Source organism: Anabrus simplex, chromosome 6 (assembly GCF_040414725.1).
Source record: "Anabrus simplex isolate iqAnaSimp1 chromosome 6, ASM4041472v1, whole genome shotgun sequence".
Classification (NCBI taxonomy): Eukaryota; Metazoa; Arthropoda; class Insecta; order Orthoptera; family Tettigoniidae; genus Anabrus; species Anabrus simplex.
The window spans coordinates 135,781,802-135,799,057 of record NC_090270.1 but is presented as its reverse complement, the minus strand read 5'-3'; the positions used below and the strand labels follow the sequence as shown (position 1 = coordinate 135,799,057).

The 17,256-nt window shown below is 39.7% G+C and overlaps 2 protein-coding genes across 2 annotated transcripts in view; both read right to left on the bottom strand.

Annotated features, from left to right (window-relative positions):
* The window catches only part of LOC137501289 (uncharacterized), a 234,813-nt gene that overhangs the window by 59,970 nt on the left and 157,587 nt on the right, over window positions 1-17,256 (bottom strand). The window lies entirely within an intron of this gene.
* On the bottom strand, window positions 11,389-12,846 carry LOC137501184 (uncharacterized). The gene has a single exon (XM_068228045.1). The coding sequence runs from the start codon at window positions 12,844-12,846 to the stop codon at window positions 11,389-11,391; it is 1,458 nt and encodes a 485-aa protein (XP_068084146.1).

Sequence of the window (17,256 nt, the reverse complement as noted above, 5' to 3'; positions counted from 1 at the left end):
TAGGGAGCCCAGGTATCACTAAAAGTTGCGCGAGTAATACATCCTACTGTATATCTACGTCTTAGCTTTCCCTGCCATTATTACCGCTTACACTTCGCTGAGATGTAAACTGAACAAGTTACGGGTGTCTTAAGATGTGTCTAATCAATCTATCTCTTTTCCGTAGTTGGTGAACTCCTAGAAATTTTGTAAACTCCTACAAAAATGACCATGTATATTGCTGGAAAATATAACTTGGTGACCTTAAGGGAATAATGTAAATTCCTATAGTTATCCCACAGTTTCTACAATGTAATCTCTAAGGAATATTGTGAACTGCAACACTGCAGAACAGTAGGCCTATAACCTTCCAATAAAATTTATTAGCACAAAATATTCCTTCTCAACGTTGTCAAACTTAGGACAATCAGTGACATATTTGGATTATGTGCCGTACTATGATTAAACGGACAGTAGCAACTAATCCCTTTAATTAACTGCGGTGTGATTAAAATATTTTGGCTTCTCTGTCGTCATACAATAAAACATTAAGTTCAAATACAATTGCAATTCACAGTTTCCCTTGCTTAATGAAATAAGATGTTCTTTTCACATAATATGAAAATCTGTATGCGGGATTTCTCGTATGCTTTTCTAAATTTATTTTTATCATGTCATGTCTTTCTTAAATCAGTCGTTTGTCTAAGAAGGGCCGGACTGAAGGAAGCTGTAATTTTAATATACGTGTCAATTTACAGTTTTTAAGGAATTTCAAATGACTCTGCGTAAATTCGCTAGTAAGTAGCGCTAAAAACAATTCTTTCTTAACTTATTCAGAGCTAGATGAAGCTGAAGCTAGGAAAGGGGTTAATTTAATATCGATTTCACGAGCAATATTGTCAATATTATCACTGTTACTTAGCAAGAGTTTATATACAGTGCCACTGGTGATTCACATTTCTAGCAATTTATATAAACTCTTTATCTCAAGTTATCAAGCTTTCACAATTTATACGAGGAGAAGATGGCTTTCCGTGGTTTCCCGTTTTCAAACCAGGCAAATACTGAGGCTGTACTTTAATTAAGACCACGGTCGCTCCCCTTCCAATCGTAGGTCTTTCCTACCCCATCGTCGCCATAAGACCTATCTGTATCGGTGCCCTATAAAGCAAATTGTTTAAAAAAATTGTTTTAAATTTACAATTGTATTGGAAAAAAGAAAAATTCTTTCATTCTAAGACTATTGCTCTGAGAAATATTCTGAATTGATTTTCATATAATTGAAATGGTTCACCCGGAACCCCCTGAAGCGATGGCCAGTACGCTGACCATTCAGCCAACGAGTCGGACACTTCTTTAAAGTGAATATTTATATATTATTATTATTTCTTTCTTTCTTTCTTTCTTTCTTTCTTTCTTTCTTTCTTTCTTTCTTTCTTTCTTTCTTTCTTAATCCGTTTACCACCTAGGATTGTCTTTCCCTGGGACTCAGCGAGGGATCCCACCTCTACCGCTTCAACGCCAGTGTCCTGGTGCGTGAAACTTTGGTTCGGGGACAAAACAGGGAAGGAGGACCAGTACCTCGCCCAGGGGCCCTCACTTACTATGCTGAACAAGGGCCTTGTGAGGGGAGATGGGAATATCGGAAGGGATATACAAGGAAGAGGGAAAGGAGCGACCGTGGCCTTAGGTACCACCTCGGCATTTATCTGGAGGAGCAGTGGGAAACCACAGAAAGCCACTTCGAGGATGGCTGAGGAGGGAATCGAACCCTCTCTATTCAGTTGACCTCCCAGAGGCTGAGTGGACCCCGGTCCAGCCCTTGTGCTTCAAATTTCGTGGCAGAGCCGGAAATCGAACCCGGGCCTCTGGGAATGGCAGCTAACCATGCTAACTACTGCACCACAGAGGTGGGCATTATCATTCTATAGTCCTTGATTCAGGAAAATGACCCTCGACGGGTTTTCCATAAGACACAGTATAGTAACTACTACTCGTATTATTTTCAGGGTTACTGACGATAAATTCACAGACTACCACGAATCAGCCGAAGTAATTGAGCGAATTAATTGAAAAATTGGATTATAATAGTGTTTTGAAGTAATAAATAACAACTGTTCTAGTTTAAATACTATTTTGATCATCATTCTCAAAATGCCGAGCCTACCGTATATGGCTACATTGTGTTATTTATGTTAATGAGTTTTTCGGACCTCACCCGGTCACGTTTTAGCCGGATAAACTATCTTTTTTTTTTCTACCACTTATCCCACACCTGTGGAGTCGCGGATGCGAACTGTGTCGCACATGTGAATTTCGCCCTGTTTGACGGCCGGATGCCCTTCCTGACACCAACCCTATATGGAGGGATGTAATCACTCTTGCGTGTTTCTGTGGTGGTTGGAAGTGTTGTGTGAATATGAAGAGGAACGTGTTGGGACAAACACAAACACCCAGTCCCCTGACCAGAAGAATTAATCAGAGACGATTAAAATCCCCGACCCGACCGTGAATCGAACCTGGGACTCTCTGAAAAGAAGGCCTCAACGCTGGCCATTCAGCCAATGAGTCGGACTTTAGCCGTATAAACTACAGTATATTCGACTGTGATTTTTCGTCAAATCTTTCTACTCTCACCAGCATCACTGAGTATATCTTCATTCGTGAATCGATTTACCCATCGCTCCTTTAATATTGCTCGGTCACACTATATTTCAAATACTTCCATTATATGTCTTTTTTTCACCAGTTATTGTCCATGCTTCACTTCCATACATTCCCAGGGTCCATTAAGAAAAGGACTTCAGATAACGAACGCATATCTAGTTCCGAGGTGAGGTAATTTATTAAAAGATATTTAATTTTACGACTACACTTTTCTCGAAATAAACTTTAGCCTTGTTAGGTCGCCGGCCCCGTTGTGTAGGGGTAGAGTGCCTTCCTCTTACCCGGAGGCCCCGGGTTTGGTTCTCGGCCAGGTCAGGGATTTTTACCTGCATCTGAGGGCTAGTTCGAGGTCCACTCAGCCCACATGATTAAAATTGAAGAGCTATCTGACGGTGAGATAGCGGCCCCTGTCTACAAAACCAAGAATAACGGCCAAGAGAATCCGTCGTACAGACCACACGACACCTCCCAATCTGTAGGCCTTCGGGATGAACAGCGGTCGCTTGGTAGGGCATGGTCCTTCGGGGCTGTTGCGCCATGGGGTATGGTTTTTGGTTTTGGCTTATTAAGTCATGTTCCAGATTGTGGAATCGGTTCCTACAGGAGTACGATATGTACTGTGTATACTAAACGCAAAATAATAAGTTGAAAGTTAATTTCGAATAATTTATTTTATTTAAGAAAACTCGCCCTTTCTTTCTGGCTAGCTTGAGCTATTTAATGCTCTCCTTATTCTTGCCATCATTGTTTATTCCACTGTCCAAACGACAACATACCTAAACTTCCTTTAAGACTTCGCTTTAAAATCTGACTACCTGGGCTGTCGGCTTAATAAACAGTTCCATATCGGTGATGCTGGCTGGTGATGAACTTAGCAAAAATAGTCTAAGTCCCTTAATATTTCCGTTATCTTAAGTCATACATTAAAAATACATTGAACATAAAATATTAGAATTTATATTTTCTACCATATTCCTTATGTCCAGGTATTAGATACAACTCATATTTGTGGAGATATTTGGACATTCATGAAAAAAGTAATAATCGTGATTATTTTCGTCAATAGTTTTGGGCAAAATTGCATAACCATTCTAAATGTATAATGCAGTATTTTCACAGACTGATATACTGTAGTAATACACTTTGTGTGCTGTACTTTATCCTGTGGCAACCCATAAATTGGGAAGTGTGTGTAAATAAATATTAACACTACAAGACAGATAACTATCCTCTTAATAGCCCTTGATATTGTTACGCCTCTGTATGCTAATCAAATAATGCACAGCCTAGTGTACAGCTATCCCCAAACTTGAACACCGAATCTCGAGAAATTTAACTCAGGCGTTTTTCCGTGATGTAGTAAACACATGAAGTTAAACTGAACCTATTCCTCACTTAAGTCGTACGGTAAACACGAATGCAATTTTCATTACTCTTCATTGCAGATAATATTAAGGGGAAAATTTGGCATTTCCTGTTTTTGCCCCTAAATCATATAGAATGTGAGGATCATCCTATTATTTATTGACAAAAAATGTTCATTGTTATTAACTGTTGTAGTTATTGGAAAGCATTCAAGGAATAGAGTTAGCAGTGATATTCGGAGCTGGCTGGAAGATGACCTTGCCTCGTACTCAGTGTCGACATGGTAGTATGGGTAGGAGAGGAGGACAGAAACGTGGGTGGCAGAATTGGATACTGGCAGTGTGAATGTGACCACAAATCCAACAGCCTATTCTTTCTCAGTTTGTAAGAAAGTATGCGTGGAAGAAAATTAATATATTTCGTGCAGGTTAGTGTAATAAAACTGGCTTGTAACGCAAGTACATCAAAATGTGGCGAAGATCCGGTAAATAAACCTTGTGGCTGTGAAATTGAAGATTTGATTATAAAAAGTTTATTTAGCTACCGAGAAGAAAAGGAACTAATTTCTCCTACGCCGTTGTTACTCAGCCTCATTAAGTTTCGTAAAATAGGTAGAAAAACAGTGCTTTTTTGGTTTCCAAGTATACAGAAATACTGGTGATATGTGGGTGTAACAATTTAAATGAACTGTTTTGTTGGCCATGTTTATTGTTTTGTAAACAAAAATAATATATGGGAAAATGAGGTGGTGGGATGTAGACAATATACTACTTAAGCGTCATCAACAAACAAAGGAATACACTGTCGCTTCAATTTCACTACAATAGTCTGAAAATTCAGATAGGTAGATGTATAAAACTAGGGGCTATCTAGCCAAGACGGTAAAGGCGTTCTCGATTCTCCCGGAAGGACGTGAGTTCGATTTCACGGCAGGAAATCGAAACATTTAAGAAACGATATTTCCGCTTCCGGAGGTGCACATGGTCCTGAGGTTCACTCAGCCTACCCCAAAAATGAGTACCAGGTTAATCCCTTGGGGCAAAGGCGGCCGGGTGTAGAGCTAACCGCTCTACTCCATCAAGTGCCGAGGTTAGCTACGGATAGTGGAAGCCTTTGACTTCCACCCCTCCAAGGATTTCATGGCCTGTACGGAGATAACTTTGCTTTGCTTTAGACATAGAAAACTCCATCCTGCATATCTAAGATATCAAGAGTCGCCACCACCCTTAAGGGGAAACTCCACCCAAGATTTGAAACTTTCTTCTACTTGCTCGATTTCAACCAAATTTTGAAATCGTGTAAGGATGTAGCAACGCCCACGTTTTGAAATCCAGAACTTTATTTGTTCTTGAACTTTTAATATGATTTTAATGGTATTTTAAAACCAACTTTTGGTACGCAGACCTCAATTTTTTCATTCCGAAATTGTTAGGTACATTGACAAGACAGAATGCAACAGTTATATCCACTCATTTTATGAGAAAGTTTATAAATTTACTTTCAGTTTCTTTTCAAAATTTCAAACTTAAAATTTTCTTGAAATGTCGGTACACAAATTCCATAATAAAATAGAAAAACATTTTCTACAAAATTAATATATCAAATAATTCAGATACTTCATGAATACTTCCTGTAACATTTAACTGAGATTGGTTAATATTTAAGATAAGAAGTTTGACATTGAAGTTAGAAAAACAAATTTACAAGAAAATGGATTTTAGTAAACCGAATGCTAGTATTAGATACCCCTTAAAATTCTCCAGCACCATATGTTTCCCCTTCTTCGTCCTATATGGTTTCTTCTTCCTTTAATTTCAAGACCATAGTAGCCACTACTTTTCAATATTCACACTAACAGACGTAACAGAAGTTACTACTTACACAATCAAACCACGTGCTGGTACAACTCTCTCTTCTGTGCTCAGTACTGAAAAAAATTGCAGCATTATTATCCGTGTCCACGATCTATATTGACAGTCATTTATATAAACATAACACAAAACAAATGCTGTAAAGGCAAAGAAAAGGCGAACATTCATGAATTTCACTCGGAACAATATATTTTACTAGGAATCGCTACATGTCAACGAAGTGAAAGAAGCGAACATTGGGACACAAAAGCTATCCGATTGGTGTGAATATGGCTGGGTTGATGGCGATAGAAATAAAAACCGATCCTTTAAAACTGTAAATGTGCCACGCCTCCTTCATTCAGTCCATATTTCGAATATTTTAGACATATTTTAATTCGAATACAAACAAATCGTTTTGGGATCTCAGAGTAAATATGCTAAAGATCGATTATTTTTAAATTTCTTTAGGGTGAGGTCTCCCCTTAATAGTCTTACGCCCTGTATTCTGATCAAACAGCATACAGAGCCTAGTGCACATCCACCCCTGAACTTAAATACCGAGTTTAGAGAAATTCTGTTGAACCGATTTTTTGTAATGTCGTAACAAACAAACATACAAACAGACAGATGAAAACGAGCTGAACTTTCTTTCGACTTTTGCATCCCTAATGGTAGAAGAAAAGGAAGCGAGAGGCAAAAGTATTGAAGTGTACAGACTAAATTCACTCATCCCAGGGATTAACAAGATAAGTCAAAACAGCTATAAAGTTCTCAGGGGAAGCATTTTTAAAGCAATACTAAATCACCCATTTACCAAATGTTGTGATATCATTCTATGTTACATGAAATAGCTTTCTAAATAATGGTTTGGTTTGATTTTGTTTAAGTCAAAATATTAATCAATTATCTACCTGTTTTTGATCTTGAATTAAAGTGACTTGTCCTACATATTGACCCGCTATTATTTTCCGATGTGGACCAGTCAAAACCTAAGTGGTCTGAGTTACATTTCTGTATTGTTAGCTAATAATATTTAATAGTTATCTTTAACAAAGGGTGTTGTGTAAATGCAATACCAATAATTAATTTACAAGATAATAATATCTACGTTCACAATACCAACAGAAAATATATTACACCCAAAAAAACTGACTTATCTGGTTGAAGCCACTTTTATTAACAATATTCAGAATATTAACAAGATAACTCAACTTACTTGGTTCTTACCGGTGACTGTTTTGTATTCTTGAACAATCCAGAAGTAACATTCGGATATTTCTTCAATATTATGATGAAATGACTTATTTTATTAATATCAAAGAATAGAGAGCATTGACCTTAGAAGTTTTCTTCAAAAATTAGGAAATCTGAAAATAAATAACGTATCTGTTTTTACCTGGGTTGAGTGAATTATAATTGTATTTATTTGGATATTTCCTGTATCAGTGACTTTATTCGACTACATTTCGTTTCTCTTCTTGCAGATTGGTTTATTTTCATTTTAAGTTGTGCAGACTACTGGGACTGAACAAAATTTAACGTAGAGCCAAATTTCCAAGATGATAGAGGATTGTTTTCTGACATTTGCATTTTCTGAAGTTTGCCTCCTATTTATCGAACTGAACGAAATATAATGTAATCGAGAAGCGATTTCAATTTCGATGCGTTTAAGGGGAGGTGAGGCCAAATTGTGCAAATATTTACAATTTTGATCATAATTTACCATTGCCAACTTTCCATTGCATTTTTGACCCTCGTCAGTATGCTCTATATGTTATGGTTCTAAAATAAATGTACTTATACTTCACTAAGTATTCGTTTGAATCGGAATCTTTATAAAAATATACGGGTCGGGCTGATATGTTCAGAGAGTTGAGAGCTGGCCTTCCGAGCCCAGGTCGGCAGGTTCGATCCCGACTTAGTACGGTGGTATTAGAATTTAACACGGATTTTCAAGGAGTGCAACTGGACCAGGAACTGAACCCGAGGTCTCCAGATAACATGCCGACACACTACCCCTACACTATGGGATTGGTATATATTCTTAAATTATTTCAAAATGTAGGTGCTCAAATACGCCAGACTCGGTAGCTACACAAGCACTTATTTCGACCAGCATCCTTACAAGCGAACCAAGCAATGCCTTTTTTCCTTCCAACTAGGCAACCCATACTACCTTATACGAAGAAACAAACAATAGGGTAATTACGGCAATATTATTATTATTATTATTATTATTATTATTATTATTATTATTATTATTATTATTATTATTATTAACCCATGGAGCAATAGACCATTAATGGCCCTGATATGCCAAGACAACTGCTGCCCAATCAGATGGACAGCAGTTATAAGTCCGTCATGTCGTCAGCGTGAAGACATCCTCAACCTATTGTTTGGCTTTCGTGACCGTATCCGATGCCTCTCGTATCAGACAACTTCTCATATAGTCTTGAGAGGATGAGTTAATCCCGTTCAAGCCCTCAGTCTCGAATTAAAATCCTTGAACTGGCCGGGTTCAAACCCGGGACCTCCGGATAGAGGGCAGGCACGCTACTCCTAAACTACCGGGCTATTATTATTATTATTATTATTATTATTATTATTATTATTATTATTATTATTATTATTATTATTATTATTATTAGACCGAGTGGGTATTATGCATAGTTTAGTAACATCGTCACCGGTTCGGGTTCGATACCCGCCTCAACCAAGAATTTAACATGGATTATTAAAGACTGGAATTCAGTTAGGAATTGAACCTGAGATCTCCAGACAGCAGACGCACTCTCTATCCTTACACTACGGGACTGGTATATATTTTTAAATGATTGAAAAATGTAGATATATTTGATAATAATACAGAAACACTAATTCGGCTGCGACTACAGAAACAGTAATTCAGCTGCGACAATAGTATTTAGATTCATTCTGCGAAAATTATGCACACTACACTGTCGAGAATATCACATTATATGGGAGGGGACGCAAACCAGTCTCCGCAGAGGCGATGAAGGTTTTTGGAGGAGTGGAAGGTAAAGCTTTTAAGAGTCCGTGACCTCGGCGCTTGGTAAGATAGAGGGGTTACCGCTTTGCCCGCCCACCTCTATCTCCAATAATTAACCTGGTACTCATTCCTGGAGTAGGCTGAGTGAACCCTATGGGAATATGCCTCTCTATAAGAAATCTCGTTTCTAAACACGATATCACCTTTGCAGAATTGTTGTTTCTTTGAAAGTCATCTTATTGTGTTAAAAATATCTTAATATTGCAACGCTCAGCAAGTATGGAAGTAACAGAAATGTTAATGAGGAATTATGATCATCAGAAGTATGTTGGAGCAGAGTTATTTTAAAAAGCAATACATAACAGTAATAACACATTATTTTACATTAAATTTTTATCATGGAAAATCGAGATGTTTTAGTTGAACTTGGTGTAAATTGATAATGATTAATTTTCTTCACAGATTCCAAACGATATGTATCACACATTCTAGTAGTTAAAGCTTTTTTACCCATGCTATATAACAGGTACATTTTACAGATTTCTGGAAGTTCATTTTGAGACAATCACTGTCACGTTCAGAATTTTAATAGAATGACACTCTTCCAACACAGCACGCGACAACTTACAATGAGGTGATAACATCACACACACAAAATGGTTTAATGGCTTGCATGTCAGATATGAACGCTTAACATTCCTGAAGCAGCGAACAAAATACAGAAAATAACACGACAATAAATACTTTGTCTTGATTACTTACAGAAAAATTATAACACGTGCAGATTATTCACTTAGTACGCTTTTGAAATACTGACCAATAAAAAACACAGCCGATTTTCACATCCCCTTGTCTATTATCTCTCGCTTCACACAATCACTTGAAAGGCTAATGAGATTCAAGCACTGCCTAACACAATTTCGTCGTGAATTGTAGCATTTTACAAACACACATTCGGTGTTCAAACATAAGTAGATATCCACCAGCTTATTGATCCAGTTGCAATAGGGAAGTATATTATTTGACAGGCGTAATTTAACTTTCAGAAAAATAATTACTCGTACAAACTTAGAATATTGATATAAAGGTTAACGATTAAAAATAAAATTGTTTTCTGAATGAATATCTTTTAAGGATTATCGATTGTTTATACAAATCATTAAATCATTGCAAGTGTCAAACGTGTACCATGGTTACATTCCTAATGTTTGAGTGGCACGATTAACTAAATACATAGGGCGTTTAAATTAAATAATTTGTTCATATCAATCCAATTTACTAATCTCACCGATAGAAGTTACATTCTCAAAGGGGGAGGTGCACCATTACGACTAAAAAGTATGCATTCTTCAGTTTCAATTTTTTAATATGTCATACTTTGCTTTCTAATCTGATTGGAAAAAATTATAAATATTCAAGTATATCGCTTGTTACGTCCGACTCTCCCATATGTGTTTCGCTCGTTTTCCGCAATATTTATTATTAAACAGGGTTTTCATCGTAATTCAAAAACTATTTAAGATATTTCTTTGAAATTTTGCATAGTAGAGTATTTTATCACCTCAAGATCATGCTCAATACTATTTTCTTTGAAATGAGTAATTTAACTTTCGAAAGATAATTATCAATAAATAAAATATATAAAATGACAACGGTTAAGAATAAAAATGTTTTCTGTGTGAATACCTTAGAAATTCTAGATTATGCGTTTTTTATTTCAGAAAAATAATCCTGTAAATATCCAAAGATTTGATGTATTGATAGAGCAACTCCCATTTAGTTGCATTAAAAAGTAAATTTGATAAGATGATGATTAGAAAAAAATAATATGTAACTTTCATAAAAAGAATTACAGCTAATTATTAGCAAAATTAATATATAAATTTAATAAAAACAATTACAGATAACAAGGCTACGAGAAAAACTCAAAATTTGAATTATAAAACCGAGCGAGTTGGCCGTGAAGTTAGGGTCGCGTAGCTGTGAGTGTGCACTCGGGAGATGGTGGGTTCGAATCCCACCTTCGACAGCCCTGAAAATCGTCTTCCATGGTTTCCCCTTTTTCACACCATGCAAATGCCGGTAATGTGCCTTAATTAAGACAACGGGCGCTTCCTTCCCATCCTTGTGTCCATCGATGTGTTAGTGCGACGTTAAACCGCTAGCAATAAAAAAACTAATTTGATCAAACGGATTACAGATAGTTATTAGAAAATTAATATGTAAAATAGATTTTAAACATGGCCTGGCTTAAGAAAACACTGAACAAGGGTTCATGAACGGTAATAAATGCATGCTAACTATACAAAATGTTTTTAGTATCGCTTGTAGTTGTGGGGCTATAAAAATTTGAATTTTATTGAGCTAGAAAAATGTGTACACCCCCCACCCCCACCCCGTTAACTCAACCTTGGTGCCAATATTATCTGTTGACTGAACTTCATGAGAATTTGTGATATCACAGATACGTACAGCCGTTCAAAGACGGTCTATATAAACGAGAAGAATGGTTTATAGAAATTGTAATTGTTTTAATACAGGAAACACGCTTGCTGCAAGTCTTTGACCGAACTTGAGTAGGAGAGTGTCACGTTTACGATATCGTAGGTATTTAGTTCGACAGTCGGCCACAGTAACTGGAGAGCATTCAGTCTTGTAATGGTTCATTTGTGCCAGCCCCGTGTCCAGCACCAGGTTGCGGCTAATAGTAGGTGAAAGTGGGTGAAGCACGTAGTGGTTGAAAACTGTAAGCGCACTTGCTGTGATCACGAAACTTTTCACTGAATCTCCTGATGGGCTGAAGTTGGCGCTACGCGTTGTGTGTACCATGGTATGAAGAAACTCCGGAATATGTGGTTCGGTGGATGTGGGAAAAGAATCGAAGAAATATGCATTACGAACAGAAAAGGAAGAATACTTCTCGAATACTTCAGGGTCTTCCTTTAAAAGTTCGTCGAACATGGCTTTCCATGATAAGTTCTTTACAGGAACTATCACTTCATCGACGTCCAATGGTAGAACGAATTGGTATGAGTCTATATTTCTGTATAAACAATCATTATAAGGAACTAATTCATTACGACGTTTTTGCCATAAATTTTGCTTTAAGAAACGCGACCTAAATCGCGGCTCGTTTGGTTGTTGTCCGGGCAGGGTAATAGGGATAGTAGTAACGGAACCCTGCCCATAATAATAGTTCAACACCCGCTGGATGTTTGGATGAACACTATATACATAGATAAAGAAATGTTCAGCCCCTAATAATTTGTTCAATTCTATCCACTCCACTAATCGCACCGATATATCTTGATCTAAGAAGTTCATTCCTTTTACACACAATGCGAAGTTCCGTCGTCGAGCTTTATGAAAGTTTATATGAAGAAAGACATCGGATTTTTCACATGGATGTAGAACAACGGAAACACTCTGAGGAATGTTTACACTGCCACTGAATTCTGGAGGAATAGGACAGCTGAGGAGCACTGAATTATATACGTCTTCACTAGCACGTTTGTCCCAGTGAGAAACCCAAATATCTGTCCTTAATGCTTCTATAACCAGTAAGTGACCGTCGTACCAAACCTGGCAGAAGAGAACAGGCCTCGTACTTCCTCGCTCCATGCCAATGATGCGTACGAAATTGAAAGGTGTCAAACGATGGTCATAGTAGGCCGAATAGAGGTGTATGTCGGCGCCAAGGGTCTGCCAGACGTCGTGAGAGGTGAGGTTAGGTCTCACAGGTTGAGGGTCGCAGTGGACAGGTGTCCGCTGCTGCTCGTGAAGTTGCCGCTGTAGGGAGTATGCTACGATGGTGCGCATTTGAAGAGGGCTTTGAGTGACTGAAGACTGAGCCGCCAGTGGAGCGGGCACGGGAGGCTGAGGACTCAACAGACCAAGCGGAAGAGACACGCACGCGCCGGCTATGAGCACACCGTACAGCCACCAGCGATAGCGCCGAGCTCGCGCCATCGTCTGCGCGGTACAACCTGCCTTCAGTCCGTTATATTACTAAGGACCACGTGATAGAGCCACTAGTACGTCGGCCAGGAGCACACACTGCATCCAGCAGTAGGCGCGCCAAGGTCCCACCATCGTCTGCACTCTACAACCTGCCTACCACCGGTTATAACTCTGAGCGCCAGTGCCATCAACCGAGAAAACCAACCTCCCCCAGATCACACCTAAAGAAAAACATCCAACATTTAGTGAGAACCCGTCAAATAATTCAAAATTAATTTAAAGTAAACCGAGCGAGTTGGTCGGGTGATTAGATGCGCGCAGCTGTGAGTTTCGATTCGGAAGATAATGGGTTCGAACCCCACTGTTGGCAGCCCTGAAGATGCTTTTCCGTGGTTTCCCATTTTCACACCAGACAAAAGCTGGGGCTTTACCTTAATTAACACCACGCCCGCTTCCTTCCCACCCCTAGCCGTTGTCTGTCCCATCGTGTGAAGTAAAGCCAATTGTAAAAAAAAATATAGGCCTATATGTTAAAGTAGCAATGCTGTATTAAGCAGCGTTTGTGTCACAGATAGATAATATTGATAAAATCACAACCAGTGTCGGTTTTTAAGAGGGCTCTTTTCTCTTCTGTTTTAGAATAGAATAAAAAGACAAATTTTCAGTGTTCAGCATCATCATCATTAGGCGTTTTCCTCATTGCGGGGCGTCCATCCAGAGCGATTTTAAGCTTTCCTCAACATGATCTGGAGAGATAGGCCAGTGATATCCTTCACCTGATGTAACCATCTACTTGATTTTCATCCTCGTGGTCTACTGCCTCCAACTTTGCCCTGCAAAATGGTCTTTTCCAAGTTTTCTCATTCTCTTCTGAAAATGTGGCCAAGGAACTGGAGGTAACACTTGCTCGCACGATAAGATAGACGTTTCTTGACGCTCAGCTCGTTCAGAATGGAAATATTAGTTCTTCTTTCAATCCAGGGTACACGCAGCATTATCCGCCAACACCACATCTCAAAGGCATCAATTTGACTTTTGTCTCTAGCATTCACGGTCCAAGTCTCACAGCCGTATATAAAAAAAAAAAAGACTGCGAACACTAGTGATTCCATCAAGCGCATCTTCGTAGCTTTTGATATTGTCCGGTTCTGCCAGATCTTAGTGAGATTAACCATTGCAGCAGGACCGAGAACAATACGTCTTTTGATCTCTATTTCATAGCTTCCCGTGTCATTGATGACTGACCCATGGTAGGCCTGTACAAATTCCTGTACTAACTTGAGGTTCTTTAGACATCATGTAATTTGGATTTTACCTTGTCGATCAACTACCATTAGTTTAGTCTTTTTCTGCATAGGTCGATTAAAATATTGCATAACGTAATGTACAAGCATAAGTGTTGCGCTAAACAAATGCATGTGATGCCATAAGTGTAGGTCAAATGATGGGATCAAAATAGCGTGATTCATCACTCGAAACCCTCGTTTCCAGTCATCCACTGTAGAGTGGCGTCGCTCTTTACACCACCTCAGACATCCTGGAAGTGGTTTTCTGTGGTTTCAGTCTTCTCCTTCAGGGAAATGCCGGGATGGTACCTAACTTAAGTCCAAGCCGCTTCCTTCCCTCATCCTCATGAAAGGGAGGGATTCAGTTAAGTGGAAATGTAGTAAGCAGTTTGACCTACACCAATGACTCGGTCTTAATTGCAGAATGTGCTGAAAGCCTGCAATGTTTCATAACACATTGGAAGGTGAAAAGTGATGCACCACCATATGAAATAATACTTAAGCTTAGCACTGTGCTTGTAAGGTTCTATCATCATCACCATTATATACTCAGTCTTGTTGATGCACACATTCTCCTTTCAATCCTGCTGTTCTCCTCACTTCCTTGTAGTCTTTACATCTAAACAAGTTTCTCACATCCTCGAAGTATGTTTTCCTTGGTCTCCTTCTTCCTTTCTTTCGTAGAATTTTTCCTCCAAAGACGTTTACTAGGAAGCAATTTTGTCTCAGGTAACTCTCTTCTTTCCATATCTTTTATCAGTCTCTGTTGCTCATTGATTTACTTTAGAACATCTCGACTCGTCTTTTTCTTTGAGCCCACCGTGTCCTTGTCATTTACCTCCAAATCCACATTTCAGTTGTTTTAAATGAATCTCTTTCCTTCTTTTCAATAGTCCAGCTCTCACAACTATGAAGTAGAACACTCCAGACAAAGGATTTTACAAAAGCCTTGCTTGCTTCCTTCTTTCTTTCTTTCTTTCTTTCTTTCTTTCTTTCTTTGCTAGGGGCTTTATGTCGCACCGACACAGATAGGTCTTATGGCGACGATGGGATAGGAAAGGCCTAGGAGTTGGAAGGAAGCGGCCGTGGCCTTAATTAAGGTACAGCCCCAGCATTTGCCTGGTGTGAAAATGGGAAATCACGGAAAACCATTTTCAGGGCTGCCGATAGTGGGATTCGAACCTACTATCTCCCGGATGCTAGCTCACAGCCGCACGCCTCTACGCGCACGGCCAACTCGCCCGGTGTTTGCTTCCTAACTTACACGGGTATTCGTTATAATCTTTCTTTTATTTTGCGAATATTGTCACGGAAACCTCAACTCTTCGTAATATAACCTGTGACAATAAAGTTCGATGAATGAAGTCAGAACGGTCGATCCGGCAACACACAGCGCTGCACCTGCGTAGCAACAGGTTTTGACCACCTGCTCCCAATCTTGTTCAATTGAGCACCGCGTGTGTGCCGTGTAAGACCTGTTTGACACAGTGCGTGTTTAGTGCGTTGGTTCTGAACTGCGAACAGAAACACGAACGACCAAAATATCAATGTACAGTTTTGTTTTAAGCTTGGCAAGACACTGAAAGAAACGCATGCGATGCTGGTTCGTGTTTATGAAGATCAAGCACTGTCCTTGAAGTGTGTGTACGAGTGGTTCACCCGTTGTCGAGGAGGCCTGGAAAGTGTTTCTGACAACCCCCGTAGCTGAAGACCGGCGACCGCCGTCAGTGACAAAAACATTGAGAAGGTGAAGACATTAATCACGAACGATCGGGGATTAACTGTGCGCATGATAGCGGATAAACTGCAGATTAACCGTGAATCCGTGCGACAAATCGTTACCCAGAAGTTAGGAAAGAGGAAAACGTGTTTTCGTGTTGTGCCACATCACTCGACTGACGATCAGAAGCAGGCACGTTTAAAGGCTTCACAGGATTTTGTCGAAACGGCGGATGCGACACCAAATTTCTTGAACTGTATTGTCACTGAGGATGAAAACTGGTGTTTCAGGTACGACCCTGAAACGAAACGGCAAAACATGGAATGGCGTTCTCCGGGATCCCCTCGTCCGAAAAAGGTCAGAGTCTATTCCCACGACTCAAACTCGCTTTGAAAGGAAATAGATATGACGATATTCCTGACATCCAATGAAACGTGACGAGGCTTTTGAACACCATCCCAAAGGAAGCCCTCTTGCAAGGTTCCAGGACATGTATCGCCGATCTCAGCAGTGCATAGTTATGGGACGGGACTATTTCGAAGGACTGTATGGTCACTGAACTCGATAGCTGCAGTCGCTCAAGTGCGGCCAGTATCCAGTAATCGGGAGATAGTGGGTTCGAACCCCACTGTCGGCAGCCCTGAAGATGGTTTTCCGTGGTTTCCCATTTTCACATCAGGCAAATACTGGGGCTGTACCTTAATTAAGGCCACGGCCGCTTCCTTCCCATTCCTACGCCTTTCCTATCCCATCGTCGCCACAAGACCTCTCTGTGTCGGTGCAACGTAAAGCAAATAGAAAAAAAATAGTAAGGTCACTGTCGTGCATTGTTCATCTATGTTGATAGTACAGGACTATTCAACGAACTTTATTGTCACAGGTTGTATATGTGCTGCGGGTCAGTATTTCTCCAAAAATATTATCACATAGCGGTTTTCGCAGGCGCAACGACGATACGAAATTTAGCCTTTAGTCTTAAGTGATAGTCGGCCCCGCGGTGTAGGGGTAGCGTGCCTGACTCTCACCCGGAGGCCCCGGGTTCGTTTCCCGGCCAGGTTAGAGATCCTTACCCGGATCTGAGGGTTGGTTCGAGGTCCACTCAGTCTAAGTGATTACAATTGAAGAGCTACCTGACTGTGAAATGGCGGCCCCGGTCTAGAGAGCTAAGAATAACGGCCGTGAGGATTCGTCGTTCTGACCACGCAACACCTCGTAATCTGCAGGCCTTCGGGCTGAACAACGGTCGATTGGTAGGCCAAGGCCCTTCGGGGCTGTTGCGCCATGGGGTTTGTTTTGTTCGTTTGAGTGTCAAGTGATGTCAGTACGGAAGAAACCTAAGAGGGTTGAGTGTCAGGTTGAGAATATGAAACTGGTACAGGTAGGTCATTTCAAGCATTTAGGATGTGTTTTCTC